Below are 22,178 nucleotides of genomic sequence, written 5' to 3'. Positions count from 1 at the left end.
AAAAGACTGTACACTGTTCTAGAGTAACGTTCATTTTGCTTTTACTTGTTTTTTAAAGCAAACTGATATGATAATTATTATTTTTTTGTTTCATTACCTATATGTGGTTTTAAAATCCTCTCTGGAGATATTCTTTACTAGAATAAAGCCCCAAGCCTCTCCTAAGATTAATGATCAGAGCACCACAGGGAAGGAAAAAAATTAAACAACAGGAAAAACAAAGTTGTTTTTATACCCACTTTCCATTCCTTTTCACATTATGCTTGGTCTTGGAGAGGCTGAGGGAGCTGGGATTGTTTAGCCTGGAGAAGAAGAGGCTCAGGGGTGACCTCATTGCCCTCTACAACTACCTGAAAGGTGGTTGTAGCCAGGAAGGGGTTGGTCTCTTCTCCCAGGCAATCGGCACCAGAACAAGAGGACACAGTCTCAAGCTGTGCCAGGTGAGGTTTAGACTCGAGGTGAGGAGTAAGTTCTTCACTGAGAGTCATTAGTCATTGGAATGTGCTGCCCAGGGAGGTGGTGGAGTCACCATCCCTGGAGGTGCTCAAGAGGAGATTGGACGTGGCAGTGCCATGGTCTAGTCATGAGGTCTGTGGTGACAGGTTGGACTCAGTGATCCTCAAGGTCTCTTCCAACCTTAGTGATACTGTGATACCTGCTCCTGTGAAATTTCTGCATTTTTTTTCCCTTTAAGTAGTGCTTCAAGAGTATGCAAACACCATGCGTCAGCTTTCCTTAAGCTGGTAGGTTAGCACAGTGCTCTGTTACCAGAAAGCAGTAATAAATAAGGAAAATAATATGTATGTCTTCTGACTTTAGGTAGTGGTCTGAGAGTCCACCTTTGATTTCCTTTAGTGCTCTTGAGTTTTTGCAATGAGTTGAGTAAGGCACTAGCGTAATCTTGCTTCCATTTTCATTTCTAAAAGTCAAAATATTATTTCTCTATTGTGTTGGCACTATTAGAAAAAATCAATAAATGCCTGAGGATGCTGAAATACTAAATGCAAAAAAAAAAAGTCAGATAAGTTGATTGTTGTTATGCTCTGCTGGTTACATTTTAATTGATTTGCAGGTATATTCACTACAGAGGCAATCCCACTATAAAATATATCGACAAGTAGATACAGCACCGTGATTCATACACTTACTGCAGTCAATATCACAGATTGTGTTTAGTGTTTACATTGGCTATCTTCACTGAGTTTACCCAAAACATGAAGTTATTTCTAATCCTGGTCTTTATGTAAAGCAGAGTTTTGGAGTCCAAGCTGGCAAAGCACGGCTGCTTTTGATTAGTATGGGCGAAAGCAAAACAAATCAACTGTTCTTTTCCTCTACATTAAGTACTCCATTTCATCGAAGTGCCCTGAGAGTCTTATTACAATGTTATATATTTAGTTTGATGCCATTACAACATTGGGCTTCAAGCTGGTCCCTTGCATGATGATTGATTCAGAATTGGATTGGTGGCTGAATGTTTGTGGAGATTTTTGACCTGACTGTAGTTCAAATGAAAAGACAGAAAACATCACAACTGGAAACCAAGTCACCCAAATACTACTTTTTCACCAGAATGTGGTGGTGGTTTTTTGTTTTGGTTTGGTTTGGTTTTTTTTTTAGGTAGTACTATTTGCATAGCACTGAAATTAGTGTTAGAATCTTTGGAAAATTATAAATGTTTCTAGATTAATGTGTGGGATCACTGTGGCACTTGGGAAGTTCTGTATGTAAGATGTTTCTCTTGCATATATTTTAGTGTTTCTGGTTCACAGTGAAATCTACTGAGAGTTTCATGGTCAAACACACCTGACCACTCTTGAGTGTTTTCTAGTCTTGTAGTTCTAGAATCACCTTTGGCATTCCTTCTAGCCTGTTGTGCCTTTAGATCATCTGAGATGGGACTCATGCTTTTGTCCAGAATTGTTTAAAAAAAAAAAATATTCCAAGACCTACTGCTCCAGACCTTCAGCATCTGACTTCATGCATTGTATAGTGAAGTACCCCAGAGTGATCTGCTTTGTAGGCTAACTTGGAGCCACTCTCTTTTGTGGATCTAAATTTGGGAGAAGAAAAGGAACACTTCTACTTTTTAAAAAATTCTTCTTTATATAGTCTCTCTACAGCTTTGCATGCCTGGAAGAACACACCAATAAATTAGGTCTGATCTTCATTTCCACAGTTTGGGTACCCTGCTTACACATAGAATCTGAATTTCTTTTTACTGGTGTTAATTCTGTGTTAAACATCGCAAAGTTCATCCATAGTTCCTAAGAGACTGGTCCTGGTGACACCTCAGGAGTTGGTCTTCTGAACAGTGTTGAACAGGAGGATCTGAAGTAGAAATACTTACATAGGAATAGTCAGAAAATACTGGGCATGGCACCCTTTTCTCATGTCCTGAAAAACAGTGATTTGGCAGATATTTTCTCTGTCAAACACACACCTCTGTGTCTGACATTCAGGTTTTATTTATCCTACCTGACTTTTTTTTTTTTTTTTTTTCCCCACCCATACCTTTGAATCTCAAGGCACACAGAAGGATTTCTCTTGTTCAAATGTGGTGGATTGTTTCCTTAACACTTTAGTACTTGTATGGTGGTGATGTTTCTTTGCCCAGATTCTCTCCTTGGGGTGAACACTGTGCAAAATGATCTTGCACATTCTTCATTTAAGAATGTGCTCAGTGAAAAATGTAGTATTGTATTTAGGACAAGTGGAGAATCAGGTCAGTGACACAAATAAATGAAGAAAGGGATATGACCTAAGTCATCAGCAGTTCAGATATGCAAGGTTTAAAGTTGTCTTAGCACAGCACAGTGCCTGAGGGATGTGATGACGGTCTTGGGGAAACCTGGCTTCTCTTGTCTTGGCCATGGCAAACACTGAACCTGAACAGGTCATTTCACATCTCTTCTTCCTTTCCATTTGCTGGTACAAAAATAGCATGTAGCAGCAAGTATACTTTCCTATCGCCATAAAGTTTTGATTTTATTGTTTCAGCTCATACTGTATGGATGATCATCTCAGACACAGCACACCAGAGCGATCCTTTCCAGTTCTCAGCATTTAGCCATGGGTGACAGGGCTAGATAAAACCAAGATATAGACACACTTCGAGGGGGCTGGAGTGTGGGAACACATTTATAGTGTTGCTTTTATTAAAGCTGCCCTTTCTCTTCCTCCTTCTCTTCCTCCCTCAGATGATGATGACATTGTTTTATTTGGTTTACCTCTATAGTTAGCAAACTTGGGTAGCAAATCATTAAAAATAAGACAGCAACCCTCCACTGTTCTAACACTGAGATCTGTTTCTGCTGAAGCTTTGCAATTTCAAAAGCATTATCAAGCCCTACTCCTAACTAGGGAGATTGTGCTATAGACTGACACACTATTGAGTATCTGGTAATTTCGGTCCTCTTTCTCTCTTTTGTGTGACTCCAGGCACCTGATCATTAATGTCATCTTAGTTAAGGTGCAAGGTCCCCATTTCCATGGAAACATGGGGTAAGGGCTTTGAAATCTTAAAGGCCCTTTATTTATTGTGTAGTATTTTCTCTCCTGCTTAAGTATTTAAAGCCAAGAAGCCTACAGTGTTGAAATCTTTTAAGAGAGATTTGGTTAAGTGAGGTGGACAGTTATGAAAATGGCCTTTAACTTTTCTCTTTCTTTTAACCAGCTGATATATTGTTACAGAATTACAAAACAATCAGCTTACTCTGAGGCCAGTGGAACTAGGTCAGTTTACAACAGCACCATGAATTCATCTGGTACTCCATGAGTTAGATTCCCAAGGGATTCATGTCTCTTGAACGTCATAGACAAAATAAATCACTCAACAGGTATTGGAAGTATTAGTTCTGCTTCAGCTGCTGGATGAACAAGGTTATCTAGAACACTTTTCTTATTCATTATTATGCCCATGGATTTCCTGAGGCAAGGTTTATTCATGTCTAAAGAACTTTTTGTTTGTTTAGTTACAGCCTTCTTTATTTTTTTTTGTGTGGGTCAATGTTGGTAGTCATTTATTATGAGACAAGATATATAAATGCATAGTTAAGTAGAGTTCTAATACTGTGAATGCCAGGTCTTAATATATATTTCATGTTTGGATATTTACAACGTGTTCGCTGCAAAAGACTAATAAAATATTTTGTGACACATTTAGTGCTACTAACAGTGCAAGGAAAGATGGAATGTACAAAAGTCAAAGCAAAAAATATGATGAGAAAGGCTCAGCTAGTGGCACGGCACAGGAAACTGTTAGTTTTAACACACTTACTGAAGCTGAGGACAACAATACTGATGCAATCAGTGTTGAATGCTCCTATTGTTTCAGGTAAAACCTGGTTGAACCAAAGTTGGTTGGTTTTTCTTAACATTATACGTTATCCCCTTACAAATCACCCAGTTGTTTCTGTCTTAGTCAAATCCCTCTTCTGACTTAAAAAGTGCCCTCTCCAATTGAATAGAAACTCTTCCTGTTTATTCTGCATCTGATATTGTTAATTTCTGTCAAGGCCTTCAAGAAACTCTCCAGCTGTAAATATTAAACTGTGTTAAGATTAATGAGAACTTTGTGTATAAATGTCCCATGCCAGAATGTCAAAAGAGTAATGCAGATAATTAAACCAAAAATGTGACCAGATACCTGCATAATAAAAATCACCTATAAATAGTAAAATGAGAACTCAGTGTGGCTTTGGATTCAGTACTGGCTTTGATACTGTTTTTGTCTGATTTCTCCTCTCATACTGTAAACCTGACAGTTATGTTTTTGCCTCTGAACCTTGATGGGAGGTAAAATAATTTCACTTTGAGCTTCCTGAATGTAGGACATCACATATGGAGCTGAACCCAAGTGTATTAGCATTTACTTCAGTGTCAGGCAGCTTTTTAAAAATTATGAGAAGATAGGGCTATGTAGGTGTCTGGGAGAGAATATTCCATATGGAGGGACTAGCACCAGGCTTGCCGCTTGGTCTTCAGTGCAACAGAGGAAATTCCTAAATATGGGGATTGAAGAGAGAGGTTAAGGGCACCTGCAACAGGCTTCTTAGTTCTGGACAACCTACTTTTTTTTTGCAAGTTTCTAGTTAGTCTGGTTCCTTCTGTATAGGCTCTGGCCTCATTTCCTTGAGAGTGTCTCCCTTTTAAATAAAGTTATGGAGGGAGATGAAATTGGTGAGCTGTACAATTAGGGGTGTGATTAGCTCAGTAAGTCTGTTTGAAGATGGCTTTTGGAAGCAGGTAATGTTGGTAAGACACATGATGCATTTGAGTGTTGAATTATTATTTCCTCCCTTTTCCTTATAGATATTCCCTAGAAGTATTTCTGAGAAAACAATTTTTAGTGCTTTCCCTTCGCATTTGAATTCCAGGCTAGTAAAGACGGATAGAGAACAGGATTCCGCAACAAGGTCTTGTACCGATAGCAGAAGATAATGCTGCTGTAAATTTAAGATTCAGGCATTTGGGTTAAGATATGATGGTAAATTCCATCTGACAGAAAAAAAATCCTTTTGTTTGGTTTTTTGGTTTTTGTCTTTTTTTTAAAAATCCTAATTCTCAGCATGTGTTGAAAATATTACTGCTCTGAACAGAGCTGATTGACATGCAGAGCTATGGGGGAACAAACCAGGGCTGAGGAAAATTTCTTTTGCTTGATATCTACATAATCCTGCTTTGCTCCCTAGTTTCTAACGCAGTTAGAAACCTGCAATATGAACAACTCTACAGAAAGGAAATGCCACGATTTACAGGGCTGTAAAGTCCTGGTTTTGTTACTGATGAGCTTAAACTGAAGTTATAAATAAACTTTAGTTAGTAGGACCTTTTTGGCACTATAAGTCATAAGGTAGAGCAAATAGCTTATGTCATATTTCAGTTTGTTTTTCTGCTGCTGCTTTTGGAAAAGCTCCTGAAACATTTTATTGATGAGGTAATGCACTCTCATCTGCATGTAGTACCTCTGTAACTCCAGCAAAGGTTTCTGATGACATGCTAGACCACAAGAACAAAGCTCAAATTTATTGTGTCTCTCAGATGGAATTACAGTCTTCATCAGTTAATGCAGCATTTCTCAGCTTTGGAAAGTTGAATCCTGACTTGTCAAGAAAATGAAGCTTACAGTGTTGCTGCTGCAAACAATGTTGTTTTAAAAGCCTACCCAAAATGAGCAATCAGTCAAACAGGCTATGCAAGTATTCATTCTCATCTCTCTTGTGTGCTTTGATTAGCAGTGCATTGTCAACAGTGTTGAAGTAATGTCATTGGCATTTGAATCATGACCCTTTTATAACCAAAATTACTGCATCAGTTTATCTGCAAATTCAGGCAGGCACTGCTGCATTATGGATGGGCTGTGGTTTCAGCACTGCGCTTTGCAATCAGATGCCTTAAAAACCAAAGCGACCAGAATAACAAAATGGGTTGAGATTCAGGAAGACTTGTGAGAATCTGAGCTAGTATTCACTGCCTTTTTTGTTATTGTACACAACTTACTGTTACATTTTTCTTAGAGCTTAACTAAGTGGGAAGCTGACACTTCATTTGCAAACCAGTGTGAACTGGATGGCTTCAGAGCACCTACAACTTTTTTTAATATGCATTCCTTTAGCAGGATTTTTTTTTCCAGGTTACCTTAAGTCTAAAGGCACTTTGACCTGAGTCACAATAACGTGCTATTATGAGGAAATAATTTCCCCATTCTGATTTGCACTAGACTGAAGCATTTTATTAAGTTGTTTGCAGCACTGCAATTTTCTTGGGTAAAAAAAGGAGTTTGTGTTTTGTGCTGTTTCTTAAATTTTTTCTTTAGTCCATGCTTGGTGTGGCATTTAAAGAATTGATTTAGTATGTTACAATTAGTCAGTTAAGAACAACTAATCTGTGGATAATGCCTCAAGTAATACAAAGTGGTATGGTTTCGCTCAAGTCCAAAGTTACACCATATTTGCCTGCTGAGGATCTGGTCTCTTGTTCCCAGCTAGGCCACTGCTAATCTCCATGTGTTAGGGCATCCCAGTTCATTCCAGAGAACAGAAAGGTACTGAGGAAAATATGAAGTGAAAGGATGGTGAGAGCACTCAACATGGGTGTGTTTGGTGTGTTGTTTTGGGGGTTTATTTGTTTTTGTTTGTTTTAAATTTCTATTTTGCTTTTCCAGAAGAGAGAGGGTTGTTTGTTTGTTTGTTTTGGTTTTTAATGTTCTCTTTTATTGCACAGCTCTCTAATTGTGCAAGAGCTTCAATGTGGTATTTGCTTTGAAGAAGTTACCCACCTGCAATTGTCTGGAGTTGTCATGACAACTTGCTGTAAGTGCAGCCAGCAAGGATGGGTCTTGTGGTCATATTAACTTTCCAGTCAGGTACTTTTTTGGAAAATTTGGAAGCAGTAGGTTATCCCTCTCTTTCCTGTTGCTTCAGTACACAAACTGTTTGCCAGATGTGCACACAACACTGCACTTCTGTTGGTAAAGGTTCTGGTCTGCAGTTCCTCAGACCATGCTAGCTGTTCAGTTCCTCTGCGAGTACTTCCCCTATAACCAGTAATGACTGATTATGACCTTAAGACCACTAAAAAGTGCATCCTAATCCTAAGCATAGCAGAGATTGGCAATGGTTCCTTTAGAATGTCATGATTTATTTGTCTTTTGCTATGTGGTGTTTGTTGATGGTCTCTTTTCCTCTGTGTTCATTTTGTCCTTCTGCTCTGGGAAAGGCAGCTAGGAGAATCAAGCTGAAATGCAGCAGCACACGAGTGCTGTGCATGTAGCCTTATTCACATTCTCCTTGATGACTCATATGCTGTGGGTCAGGTCCCCAGGCACACAGGATGGCTTGGTTGAGCTGTGCTGTTACCTTTGCTGAGGAATATCACTAGCATGAGGGCAAAATACTGTTTCAGCAGCCCTCTATTCAAAATATTTCTTCTCCTACCTGCCTTTGCTGTCCTTTAGTGTTTTGTGAAGTTTTTATTTATTCAAGGGATACACAGAAAGGACTTTGGGGGAAGAATTTTATTTATTTCTTTATAAAGAATTTATTTATTTATTATTTATTTATACCAAAATCAGCACAACACTTGGTGATTCAGTGCATTTTTGAGTGCCTGGAAAGTGACATAAGAATTAATTGTAAGTATCCTAGTTGTCTGCACTTGGTAGTTTTTCACATATTATGATCTCACTGGATCAGATGTTCTAAAGCAGTTTGGATTTTCATGCTAAGAAAATGTCAGGTTTTATCTTGTCTGAGCTATACATGCTCAGCAAGATCACAGAGGGTAGCCTGGCCTGGCATCTTCTGTATCTGTCAGCAGCAAAAAGCACTTTGGATATTTCTGCTCTTTGGATATTTCTGCTCTTTGGATATTTCTGTTCTTGTTTGTTATAACAATGGTCATTTTGTTGTCAAGGTGTGAATTCATCCATCAGATTGTTGCTATCTAAAGAAATGATTTTTCTGGGTGTGTGTCTTTTTGAGTAGGTGATGCAATGTTAAAATAAGTGAAAAGCAAAATGCAGTAAGTCTATTTCTGTACCTTACTGTGATTCTGCTGTGGTTGATGTAATGAGGCAAAAAAAGTGCTACTTAGTTTTAATTTACAATAGGGTTTTTTTTTCCTTTCTCCCCCTTTTAATATCACTCTATGTGGAGAGACTGACAGTTCAAGGCTTGATGAGCAGTCCACTTTATCTCGATGATTTTAATCCAGCAAGAGTTAGTTCTAGCTGAAAACGCCATGATTTAATGACTGTTTACTTGTGTGCCACTGTAAAATGAGGAAGAATTTCTGCACAGATGAAATCTTAGAGGACATGTATTTTTACTGTGTGCAGGAGGGAAAAGGCACATGGCTCCCTTGTTGAAAGCCCTAAGAAAAGCTGAGGTCAAAGTTGGATTGAATTTGGCAATTGACCTACTTTTCTCACCCCTACAAGTGTTGCTTCTGGGCAGAGGGTGTGACGTATGCCAAGGTGTAAGTGGGCAGGATGTTTATACTGTTGATAATTTCTTCTCTGACAATTTTGTGGTATTTTAATCTCCCATACTGTCAGTTATCTTCACATCTTAATGCCCACTGATAGAAAAGACCTTCAGAAACTGGGTTTATCCTTTCATAATAAAACCATTACACAAACAGATATTTTCCTTCGTGTCCCGTGGTGGTCTTGTTCAGTGACTTCATTTGAAATCATCAGTTCTCTCCAAATGACTCCAGCAAATAAATAATACACCAACACAAGAGCTAAGAGCATGGCATTACAAGTCCCTTTTGTACTATCAAAAGCTCTTTCAGATTAAAATATTGTCCAAGTAGTGTCCTGTTGTGAGGTTAATGTTCAGATCTCTTCCAGCTCTAGGCAGGCTGAAATGGGAAGTCTGCTGTCAGATCATGGGGTCTGAACGTTTATCTGACCCTGAACGATGACTAGCAAGTTACCATATCTTTTCCTGAAGATGTTTAGGCATTATAGAAACAGCACTCAGTATTACTGTAGCCAAAAAGAAATTGGAGGAGAAATAAATCTTCTTTCTCCCTATTGTTTGCTTATGTGCATGTGACAGTGCTCTATTGTGTTTTTTATTCTTTAACCTGCTTTTGTATACAACTGGTGAGTCAACAGGGGGGAGGAAAAACACCCATATGTATATTTCAGCAGAGCTTAGATGAAAAAAGGACAAAGTGTTAAAAGGGCTGCTCACAAGAAAAAGTAACATATTTTTAAATTAGTTGGGAGTGGGTGGGTCGTAAGAACACCCTCCCTCCCTCCTTTCCAATACCCTGATTCCAGTTACAGCGTTTCTGAAGATCTCCACTTTCTTCTTGGTCACAAGGATCAGTGGTCTAGCTGACGTACTATCTGTACTTTTTTGCCTCAATGTCCCCCTGAAAGCTTTCCAATTCCAATACTGAGACCTAGGCATGACCCTGTGTTAGCTGTCTCTTGGGGCTGGGAGGGAGTGCAATAATATCCCTCCTGACTGAGAGTGCCTTGGACCCTTCCTGCAGTACTGTCTTAGTGGCTGTTGCATGCTGAAGGCAGCAGCCCCTCAATGTGATTCCAGTGACATTTGTAACATTGCATGACACAGGCAATGCTGTTGTCTTAATCTGATGTGAAATGCTGCTCCAGGCAGAAATGTTAAGGTTCAGTAAAAAAACAGATTTTTATTTTTTTAATGGTTCCATGTAACTCCAAAGTTAATTATCAAGAATAAGATTCAAACAAGTATTTTTAGTAGACAACTGATGTTTTATTCAGAGTTAAATGAGTTTGAATTCATGTTTTATAAGACTACTGGGTGTTCTGAGGTTAAGGTCTCTGACTCAAGCTCTGATCTGTTTGTCTTCCAGTTCTGGAAGTTTATTTTAAGCTGTTTCTGAAGTTTTCTGCTTTCTATGCACTGATGGAAGAAGGAACATTGTCACATTAGGTGTACTTTTGCCTTGTTTCTTCATTGCCAGACAGCTGCCGGTGATGGGCAGAGAGGAAGCTGGTGACTTATTTACATTTTCTACACAGATTCCTCATTCCTTGTTTAGTTTTTGAGCATGTGTAAAGATCTGAAAATTTACTCCTAAGCCTGCAGTCTTTGATCCTAAAACTTGCTAAATGTAATCAAAACCTTTTGACTGAATTTGAGCTTTGGATGGGCTCCTGCAGGAACAGGTTGCCACACAGACTTGCTGGAGAATCGCCACTTGCTATTTTCTTCAACTGCTATTCACATTTTCTTTCTCCACACTCTGATGAACTCTTTCAGTTTGTTTCAAACAGAGGAACTTGAATCAGCAGACATGTGCCTGCTCCCTCGGGACTTTGTTTGGCACACACAAACTATGCTAGAGAAAATGGAAGAAAGTTAAAATGGTATGGAGGCGATAAAGGTGCAGGTGACTGGTTCAGCCCAGCAGCTGCCAGTCCTGTTACAAATTAGGGGCCTGTTGTCCCAGGTGCTCAGAGCCAGATTATCTAAGCACAGCAGTGTATGTGGTGAGGAGCGAAAAGAAGGCAGCATTTGTCATTTCTTTTCCCCATCTGTTTTTGCATCTCATATGGTCCTGGGGAGGAAAGGGAGGACACAGAATCTTTGTCTTATCACAGTTGCTGGGCTTCCGGCTTGCTTCCTTAGCAAGAAAAGAGAATCTGTTTGGTTACTGAGTGGCAGCTATTTTTATCTGTCTAAGTGTCATTCTAATAAAGTAAAATGTAAGGGTTTTTTTTTCCCCAGTGTTTTTTTTTTTTTTCTTTTCTCCTTTCAAAAGCTATACAGGTGAAGAAAGAACACTCTTCCCTGCTCTGGTATAGAGATTCAATTCTTTCTGTACAAAATGTGTTTCGAATTCTAAAGTCTAACTTGCATTTCGGAAGAATGTTTTCCTGTACTCTGTGGTTATGAAAGACTTTGTATAAAAATATAAAGTTGTTTTTCGATTGGTTTAAAGCTTGCTTTTGTTCTGGGACATTCCTTGAGTCCTAAGTATTTGTTCACCTTCATTCATGTATCAATACTTGATAACGAATTTATTCTGGTATCAAATACAGCATTTTTTTTTTCTTTAATCCAGAGTCTAAAATCTCTTGAAGTGTTTTTCACTCAATGAGTGAGTATGGATCTTCATTATCTTTTTGTTTGCACACTAAGAAATGGAAGACTTATTTTTAATCCCTTTAAGATTCTTGCTTGCTGAATGGAAGCTCCTAATGGAGGAAAAATGTGGAGGTGGGTGGTGAGAATGTCTGATTTTTCTGATTTATTTACTTATTTAGTTTTTTGTTTTTAAGGAAATGGGACTACTCAAAGGAAAGAACATTTAATGATTCAGGGACATGAAAATAGGTTCCCCAAAATCCTCATTTGAAACAATTGTCTGAAACCTACAGTGGCAAAATTACAAGGCATGTAATTGATTTGTGAAAAAGAAGAAAATCAGAATAGTTCCATTATATAGTTTGTGTGAGTCCATATAGTTCTTGAGTCATATGACATATGACTTAATAGCTTAAGTTGATGGAGAATCCTGGTCAGATAGAGAAATTACCTTAAATTAGGTTATTTTCAAAAGCAATGTGCTAGCATCTAAGAGGAAAAAAAACATGTTCAGCGCTGTTGCAACTCTATGTAAACAAATTTCTGCTGTTCTAAACTGCTGAGGATTGAGTGCTCTCTCCCTGCCTGTTTTGTGTAGTCTTGTTCTCCCCTTTTTTATCTTCCAGATCAGATGAAGACTATTTAATGCCACCAAAAAGTACTCTAAAAATAGACCTTAATCATTGTATTTTCTTCTGGTTGGCAGGATAATAACATAGAGTATCTGCAGCCCTTTTGAAAATCAATATGTATTACTTTAGCATATGATTAAAAACATAGCGTGACCATACCTTTCTGTCCATCCAATTATTTGTCACTGGTTTTTATCTACACTTGAACTGGTTTTGTCTGGATCAAATGTATTATAAAAATATTTTCAGGCTTCCTTTGTTTTTTTTATAATAGTAAATTCATATCCATCTTCTCTAATGCTGACGGCTAGTCTGTGGTGAAGGTGGAAATCATTTATGTTCAGTTTCCTGGAGCATTTCTTGTTATTTACTTGGAAGGACAGTGATTAAATTTTATCATTCCAGTTACTCAGCTGATTCTAGAATATTTGAAATGTGAGCTCCTGACTCCTTGTGCACTTCTCCATCCTACATAGCCTCACTAAATGTTTTGACCCCGGGGTTTAAAGATTTCTACATCGAGACTTCCAGGTGCCTTCTATTTTGTAGAAGGATTATGTAAAAATCATTGATTGTTGTTTCAATTTGAAGTCTTTGGATGAAATACAAAAATCCTAATAATAGAATTTTTAAGGAAGATTTTGGGGGGTGCATATTGGATGGAAATTTAAAAATATATATAATAATAAGAATGGAGATCTTGCATAGCTTCTTAGTAAGAATAAGAAAGAAGGAATAACTGGGCTATATTTGAGATGGGTCTTGATACCTTTATGAATTTGAATGTATGATAAGTTTGTCTGAAACAGAAGACTTGATTTCCTGACATATAAGGTGTTTTCCAGACCTGACTTCCATAGCTTTGAAAGGTAAGGGCTAAAAGAAAACGAAACCAACCACACATATGTAAAAAAACCCTAACCAAAATCAACCAAACAAAAGCCAAAGCAAGCAAGCAACAGCAGCAATGCCCACACAAACACCAACAACCAAACAAGAACAAAATCCCAACCCAACCAAGCAATAACAAAACAACATGATCCCCCTCCTCCCAGTTCACCTCTCTTTCCTAAAACCACTTGGTTTTACATGCAGCAAAAATAAAGCAAAATGTCTCTCTTTTGTTTGTTTGTTTTGCTGTTGGTTTTTTTTTATTATTATTATAATAGAATTAACCAGGTTGGAAAACACCTTCAAGATCAAGTCCAAACTATCACCCAACACTATCTAATCAACTAAACCATGGCACTGAGCACCCCATCCAGTCTCTTCCTAAACACCTCTTATAGGAACTCAGAGAGAACTCCACATGACTTTGACATATCTCATAATGAAGTGTCTGATTAATTATGCAAATGGAATATAAGTAATTTTCAGTTTCCACATTGCAGCTGAGGATTGTTGTGGAGTTTCCAGGAAATTTGCTGAACCTGGAGCCTGGTCAATGAAGGCATGAAGGAACAAAGTCACACTTATTTTGATGCAATATGGACTCCAAAGTGTTTTATAGATCTAAGTCAAGATATTGGCTGCATTTATAGGAACTGACACAGAGGTGCAGGCTTTCTCTGACTTCTGAGAAGATGAAGTCTTTTTATAAAATTGAAGGGATTCAGTAATTTAGCATAGCTCTGGATCTAATTGAACCCATAATTTACTTTGCCAAAGCTAAAATCTGGTGCTTAATATATGCCTACTGGTGCAGCTAAGCAAAGATTTGAAAAATTTATGTACTAGAGATTTTTTTTTTTACTGGCATTTGGACTACTCTGGCTTGTGCTGTTTTGACACTAAACCAAACTCCAACTATAACTGCAGGGCAGCGATGATTTGTGTGTCTGCATTTAGAACTGTAAGCTGATAATCATGATACAACTTGTGAATGCCTCTTAACACACAACCTGTCTCATGAATCTGTTTTGTCTGTGTGGGGTAGAAAAAGTCACCTGTCACTCTTGTTCTCAGAGTTTGAGGGGAAAGAATAACCCTTTGCAGAACATGGAAATGGCTGTGAACTGCAGTGTTAACTCAGACAGCTTCCTGAGGCAGAGGCTATTTCTTTTACTTGATCAAACTTTCTGCAGGTCTTTATGCTCCTTTTGCTTTGCCTCTTAGTTATTTTCATAGGATTACTGTGTATTATTTGTGTTTACTGCTTAAGTTACTCAAGGAGATGGTTGTAGAAAGGTTAGGTGGTTCTGTTTGGTCTCGCACCTTACCAATACAAGCTGATAGATTCAAGTGCACCTACCATGATTTACTTGAGGTTACCTCTCAGCTCTGGGGTTGCTGTTAAAAGTGCTTTGCAGGATCATTAGTGGAAATTTGTTGGTATCTAGTGGATATAAGCTGTGTATTAAGTACAGGAACACTAGGTTTGAGGCTGAAAACAAGGCTGGTCAGAGCTACGTAGAGCTGCAGTGTTTCATGGAGATATACAAGTTTCTATACAGCTTTTATCAAAATAGTCTGTGTGGTGAGGAGTTGAGAGAAAGGGAGAAAAGATCTGTTGAAGATGTTTATGTTGGGTAGAAAGGAAACTTGAAATTTTTGCTCTTCTATACCCTGGTTCCCTGGACAGCAGGCAATGACAGATGCATAAATGTTTAATGAGAAGTTTTGAAAGGTCTATTTTTTTTTTTAGTGCTAATTGAATTTCTTGCATCAGTGTTCACTGCTGAGAGTGCTTGAGAGTGTCCTAGGCTGAGCTGTTATTTGTGTGGATGAACCTGAGGAAAATGAGAAGGTTAATGTAGGATGATGAAGACCACATTGATAAAAGAGCCAGTAACTAGTTAATAGGGTTTCATTTTATATAGAATAGAATTAATCAGGTTGGAAAAGACCTTCAAGATCATCAAGTCCAACCTATCACCCAACACTATCTAATCAAATAAACCATGGCACCAAGTGCCCCATCCAGTCTCTTCCTAAACACCTCCAGGGATGGTGACTCCACCACCTCCCTGGGCAGCCCAATCCAATGACCAATCATTCTTTCTGTGAAGAACTTTTTCCTAACATCCAGCCTAAACCTCCCCTGCTGCAGCTTGAGATTATGTCCTCTTGTTCTGGTGCTGGCTGCCTGGGAGAAGAGACCAACCCCTACCTGTCTACAACCTCCCTTCAGGTAGTTGTACACAGCAATAAGGTCTCCCCTGAGCCTCCTCTTCTCCAGGCTAAGCAACCCCAGCTCCCTCAGCCTCTCCTTGTAGGGCTTGTGCTCCAAACCCCTCACCAGCTTTGTTGCCCTTGCAAATCTTGGACAGGCAGAGTTCAAATAAGAAATTGATGAGAGGGCTTTAAAATAGCTCCCCTTAAAAGATCCACCCCTAAAGCAGTGAGGTGGTCAAATACAGGCATCTTATCGGCAGCAAGTTTTAATCACAGAAACTGGCAGGGCTGATGATAAGATGCAGGATTAGCAAATGTTCAGCCGAAGTGATGTGCTGGAGGAGAGCCAGCGCAGGTTTTCCTAAGGCAGCCAGGACTCATGAGTCTCCCAGAAATTGCTAATAGTGTCACAAGACCTACTAGGACAAACTGGGCTGCTACCCACACAGTCAAAAAAGGTAGCAAACGGTGGGATGGTTAGGGTTTTTTTTTTGTTGTTTTTTTTTTGAGTTTACTTAGGAGTTTATTAATGGGGACCACTGGGGATGTGTGATGGGAGCAAAATGTCAAGGGGATACAATTTAGCACTCAGGAAAGGGATCTCTGGATAATTACAAGTATTCCTATGAAATGATGTGCTCACAGTAATAAAAAGGCAATTAAAGGAGGGAAGGGGGAAAGAGAACAATGCAGAAAGTACAATGACATCACTGATAAAAATCTGGTGCAGCCAGACTTTGAATATTTGCTCTAGTAGTCCCACTTTGAAAGATAAAGTTGAGGTAGAAAATATTGATAAAGAGAGCAGCTTCAATATCAACAAATGCCTAAATGGTTTTGGGTGCTTCGACTTGGGTGGGGGCAGGAAGGATGAATGAAGAGCGTTACAGTTTTGACTCAGCTGGCAGGGTATATGAATACATTCATAAAATCACAGAAGGTGTAGAGAGGCAAGTTATTACTTGCTGTTCCTCACAATATGATACACCAATTAAATTATAAGGCAGAATTTTTAAAACAGACAGAAGGAAAGTACTTTACACTGCCTGTAATTAAATTGCAGGGCTTATTACATAGGCTGCTGTGGAGACCAAGAGTACAAATGAGTTCAGGGAAGGACCAACACATTCCTAGAGTAAAGATCCATTATAGGCTATTAAGCACAAAGGTCTGGAAGCAGCCTCCAGCTCAGGAAGTCCTTAAACTACTGATTACTGGAAGCTGGGACTGGAGTATGCCAGAGGAAGGCTTACCCAATTTGTTCCAGTGCTTCTCTGAATACCTGCTACTGTCTGCCATTTGAAATGGGATGCTTGACCAGACAGATTATTTGGCTTGACTGAAGTTGTCTCCTTTTAAACCAAACGCAAAAAAATTGGAAATCTTGATGTTGCAGTGAAATACTCATTGGCCTGTGGTCAACTTGAAAAGAGAACATTCCATGCCCAGAGGGCAAGCTGGGAACAGCAGGTTCCAGGAGCACTGGGCAGCCAGCAGGGACATATGGGGAAAACTTAAATAATGGCAGAGTTTAGCCAGTACATCATCTTCATGACTTTCATAAGCACCAAATTGTAGGAGTGGAAACCACCACCAGACAAACTGAGGCACTTACACATTTTTTTTTATGTGGTGCAAGTACTGCCTGGCCTTGTACAGGGATCTTCAAGCTGTGATTGGCATTGCTGAGAGCTGTCAGGTGTAGCACTTATCTACCTTGGACATTCAAGGAAAAACAGAGTTGCTGTAAATTACATGTTGTTATAAAAGTGGCTGTCCTTTTCTGGATGTCTGGATTAACTCTGAGGAAATGTTTCCCTGAATCTCTCTCCTGGCAGACAACCTAGCCATAGGATCTGTGTCTCTGTTTTTGTGGTCTTTCAACCTTGCAACTGAGAGACTACCCAAATGGTGACTATGAAAAAGAGGGTGATAGCTCCAGCCTGGTAAGGCAGCAACTCCAACACCAGTGACAACTGAAATGGCAAACAAACATGCTAATCATGGGCAGCACTAACTTACTCTTTCTTTTCCTGATAGATTTTTCTAATGCTTAAATAGCTTCTTACTATTGACTAAATGTCTTTTTGGGGTCTTTGAGAATTCAGGCATAACTATTCAGCCTAAACAACCCGTTGGAGGATTTTAATATGCCTTAGGTGAAAGAAAAGGCTTAGTCAAGTCAAAGCAAGAGATATAGACTCAATTCCCCCCTTAATCAAATATGGATCCTTTCATCTAGTAAGTAGGTTGAGTCTCTTCTGACTTCTCAGCAAAATGAAAATGTAATACTTAAAAATAAAATAAACAGTTCAGTTGTTATACTTGACTAGCTCAAGTGTCTGATTGCTTTTGGTTTCCAAGATAGGCAGCTGCTCTGTAAAACTTTCCTTAATAATATTGACTATGGAATCAGCTGCAATTAATATCAGACATTTTTGCTTGTTGTGTATTCAATGGCATGCATATGTGTATGCACCCTCAATGCTCACAATGGTGGTGTGTTAGCTTATTTAATAGTAACACCTATTACAAATTACTGATCACTAGGTAGGATAAGGAATTATCAAAATGCTGCTTGTTATATATGCTGTAACATTTCCTTGCTGTTGGTTGCTACACTGTCAGGGTGGCTGGTGTGCTCATTTTAACATAGTTGTGGACTTTGTAGTCTGAGGAATAGAATATATCATGAAAGCACAGATTAACTTTTTCAGGCTGTGCCTTGTCAGGGGAATGGTGATCACTCTTGCTTCCTGAGTTTTCATTCATGCAGTCAGTGCAGCAGAAATGAAACGGTAGGGAAAGATAACTAAAAGCCACTTGTATTACCTTTCTGTTGGAAAAGTGCCAGGTGGTGTAATCTGCTAGTTAAAGTAATATGAGCTCACCTGGATACTCAGCATCTGTTCCATTATCAGATTTGTGCTACCTTCTCTTTTCCTTCCATTTCCCCCTCTCTCATCTGCCTTACACTATTAGAAGGCCATGTGTTTGCTCTTTAGCCTGGCCGCCTCTTTTTTTTTTTTTTCTTTTAATGGGCAAGGCAGAACATGCAATGTGGTTTGCCACTCTCTCTCTTCTTGTTCTGACACACAGTTCTGATAAGAATCTGTGCAAAAGTGGGCATTTTTGGCTTGCTGCTGAGCCTAAGGGTCACTTATGCCTGGTTCATGCAAAGTTATACCGCCTGATAGAATTTTATGTTAAAGTAAACCTGAAAAATAGATCTTACCACCATGCTTCTGTTTTGTGTGCTTTTCAGACAAAGCCATAAACCCAGCTTGGCATGCAGAGGGAAGGACAGGCTGTTGGCACAAATCTGTGCCAAGTCTTCCCCAAAAGGCTCATCTGCCTCAGCTCACTTTTAAAGGAACTTGAGCCAAGTCTCAGGTTCTGAAGCAGGAGGCTTACACATCCCTAATTCTGACTTGAAAGAGTATCCAGAGCTTGATGCTGTGATATCTGTGGCTGTTCATTAGGCATATTTACCTTTTAAGTCCCTGCTGAATTTGCCTTCCAGCTGGAAGCCTTGTCCTCAGACTGGTCATATAAATTTATTCCTGGAAATATTCAGTGCAGACTTTGCTGTAGTAGATTTGCTTAGTGCAGCCTTACAGGCCTGTCTGACAAGTAACAAGCTGTAAGATGTGTTGGCTGAAAATTCTGGCATTATTCGTGAAATAATAATTAATTGCTGGTGCTCTACTGTTCAACCTCCTCTTGAGTATTGCTTTGGATGAAGTGGATGCTACCTTCTTCTGTTATGAAATCAAGATTAAGTACATATTTGTGATGTAGGGTGGAAAATGTGATACTGTCCACTTCCACCAAAACAAATTATCATGTTGCAAACCATGAAGAGACACAAGAATGTACTCCTGTGCTTAGAAAACACTAATAACTGAATTGATACCCAAAACAGCATGGAAGGAGACTGAAATATTGGACACTTTTCTGGAAAAATGCAATTTTTAGTTTTCTTTTTATTTTTTTTTTTAATTGTAGTTTTCTGTGGTTTATTTCTTTAAGGCCTTAATCTGATCATTGATAATACTTGTAGCTTATGTTGTACTGACATATATGGCATAAAATCTTTCTTGCTAAATAGTTCGTTCCTGATAAATTACCAGGCAGTGAAAGTCATTTCCTTGGACTCCTTTCCCTCTAATGGATTTTTGTCAAATGAAAAATATTTTGGAAAAACCCTTACTGTCAATGCCTTGCCCAACTAAGTGGAAAGGGAGCATTGGGTGATCAGAGGCTGCTGGTGTTGATGTTCTGAATTGTTCATGCTACTCACAGAAAAGGGAATCGAAGAGATTCTGATTCAGCTCACTCAGTTTTTCCAGACACGCACTGTGAGCAGTGAGGATTCCAAGCTCTTTTACTGTGGATATATATTGCACTGTATATTTTCAGGACAATGAAAAGATTATTTAGCATATGGCTGACCTGGATTGTCATCGCTGGCTCAATTGACCTTTATTGCCTTGAGACAGTGGTAAGACTAGGAGCTGCTATAAATAGCTGTTTCACTGTGGGAGTGGTATCACAAAAATGCACTTTGTACAAACAGACTGTCCTTTCATTTTGTGGGAGATAAGTGTATTTGGCTTACAATAGGAGATCTCTCCTTGAGATACTTTTGTCCTCTTCTGACTCATTGTAGATGAAGCTGTGAAATTGTTATGACCACCGCCATCAGGTGCTAAAATATGCCACATAATAAAGTCATGAATCTACTGTCTAAATGCAGCTGAACTTTTAGTTAGCAGTGTGCTGTGCTTCCATCTGATGGTTCACTATTAGAGACTGATCTGGCAGGGCTGGGGGAAAAAAGGCACTGGGTGCACCCTCAGTGTTTGTGGAACTCCAGGGTTTCTGGTCACTATTTGTGACTTTTGAAGGAGTCTGCATCTGTGCCTCAAGAGCTGTAAGAATAATTTTGGATCAAAAAAGGGGGAAAGAAACTGTAATACCTCAAGGGATGCTGATATGATCAAAAAAAGGTATTAGAGTATGACTCCTTTTCCTGATTAAGTGGTATCTTGTTTTACATAGTTGGATACTGAATGGATGGCATTTCCCAGCCTATGAACTGAGTAAGAGCAACAGATACTATTCTTTTTGTGTAAACCCACATTTCATTTATCTGACAAAGGGTATCTGGATTTATGCACAGATTGATTCAGCAGGTTCAGCTGGAATGTAAAGAACAGGTGTAACAAATGAAGGCTCCACTTAAGCTTACAAACAGAACATATGTAGTCCACTGGATTTTACACTTCAGCTTAGTGCCAGATGAGTCACTGATCTTCATTAAACAGTAATTTTCAGTGATCAGATTACTTTATTCTTTTCCTAAACTGCTTTAACAGGAGATGGTATTCAAGTACCATTTCACCCAAGCTGAAATTATATGCCGTACTGCCTCTTCTGATTTCTGGAGAAGGGTGGGGTGGAGAACTATATTGTGTAATTATATCAGATATGCACTCCATTTATTTGTATTTTTCTTTTTACTTTTCAGGAAAGCAATCTCCAGGTCAGGCCTCCAGCACTTGGCTCCTGTGCATTCCCTCAACATTGCAGTCTCCAATGGACCTGTGAAGGAACCAAGGGCAGCCTTAGAGTGGACTGTAGGTGTTTGAGCAGTATCTCTGGCTAGTGCTCTCTCCATCTTAAAATCAATACACAATGTTGCATTACTATCACAATTAGTGCTGGCCATTAGGAACATGCTTCTATTGTGAAACAAAGCACATTTATGTTATGAAATGAAAGCAGGGACATGAAAACTTGCACACACTTGAGCAACATAGGATAGATCTGTTCAGATTTTCCAGTTACATTTTCTTACTGCCTTCTTGACAAGGCCTGCCATCCAAAGATGATCTGAGTTTAGCATAGCAGGATTTTATACTTCTGCTTGACAGGCCAAAACTTAACTCTGAAGACACATTCTGAATTGGCTGCCTCTGTGTAATTCAAATATTCATCTTTGATCTTATTGACACAAAATGATCAACAGGCAAAGCTTTTTGAGGAAGGGTATCCATTTCAGGATGAAAGATTTTTTCCCCAAATGTCATTTTGCTGGAATTGAAATTGACTTTTCACACACAGTGCTGTGAAATGGTTTGTGGCAGTAGGTATCTAGAAATGCACCACTTGGACCAGATCAGATTGTTTACATTTTTATTATCTGGTCTTGTCAGAACTCTATCATAGTATGAGCTACAAAGGTCATCCTTGTAGATTTCCTGACTTGATTTACCCTGTAAAATAGTCAGACATGCGAATCTATGATAGTCTGGAACAGCAGAGAACAAAGCTCAGTCTAAACTAGGTTGTGAAAATAGGCCACTTTATCTTTAGAAATCTTGGCTGTCAAGTTGCGTGGACATGGTCTGAATGAAGAGGTGTTTAATCTGGTTTTTGTAAGGTCATTTTGATTCCTCATTAAAACTTATGTCCCAGGAGCAGTGTGCTTCCTTACATAGCTTTTATAGTTGATTCTTCCTAAACATCTTTTATTATCTCTAAAATTTAGCTCTGGGTTACAATGTTGAATTTGCAGTGTTTTGTCAGCAGAGAATGTGCTCAGGTCAAACACTTAAGTGAGCTTATATCATCCTGTTTTGGTCCTCTTGTCTGACTCCTCCTAAACTAGACAAGCATTTAATACATTGAGCAATACACTGGGCATAGTAATTTTATTAGTATAATGTGACTTCTGATTCACCAGAAAAGAAATAACATTGTTCTTATCCTCTTGGTTATTGGTGAGCACCACAGTTGCAATGGGCATCACGTGCAGACTTGCATAGGT

General features: G+C 38.9%; 1 protein-coding gene across 7 annotated transcripts in view; it reads left to right on the top strand.

Moving 5' to 3' along the window:
* DGKI (diacylglycerol kinase iota) overlaps positions 1-22,178 on the top strand; it is a 207,621-nt gene that overhangs the window by 57,413 nt on the left and 128,030 nt on the right. For all 7 annotated transcript variants that reach the window (XM_068142168.1, XM_068142174.1, XM_068142173.1 and 4 more), the window contains exon 2: positions 20,877-20,985. In XM_068142168.1, the coding sequence (XP_067998269.1) occupies positions 20,877-20,985 (109 nt within the window). The remainder of the gene's footprint in view (positions 1-20,876; positions 20,986-22,178) is intronic.

This window comes from Melanerpes formicivorus, unplaced genomic scaffold, assembly GCF_026170545.1.
Source record: "Melanerpes formicivorus ecotype bairdi unplaced genomic scaffold, bMelFor1.0.p_v2 SCAF_8, whole genome shotgun sequence".
NCBI classification, from domain to species: Eukaryota; Metazoa; Chordata; class Aves; order Piciformes; family Picidae; genus Melanerpes; species Melanerpes formicivorus.
Note: the sequence above shows the minus strand (reverse complement) of the source record. Positions and strands in the feature narration are given on the sequence as shown.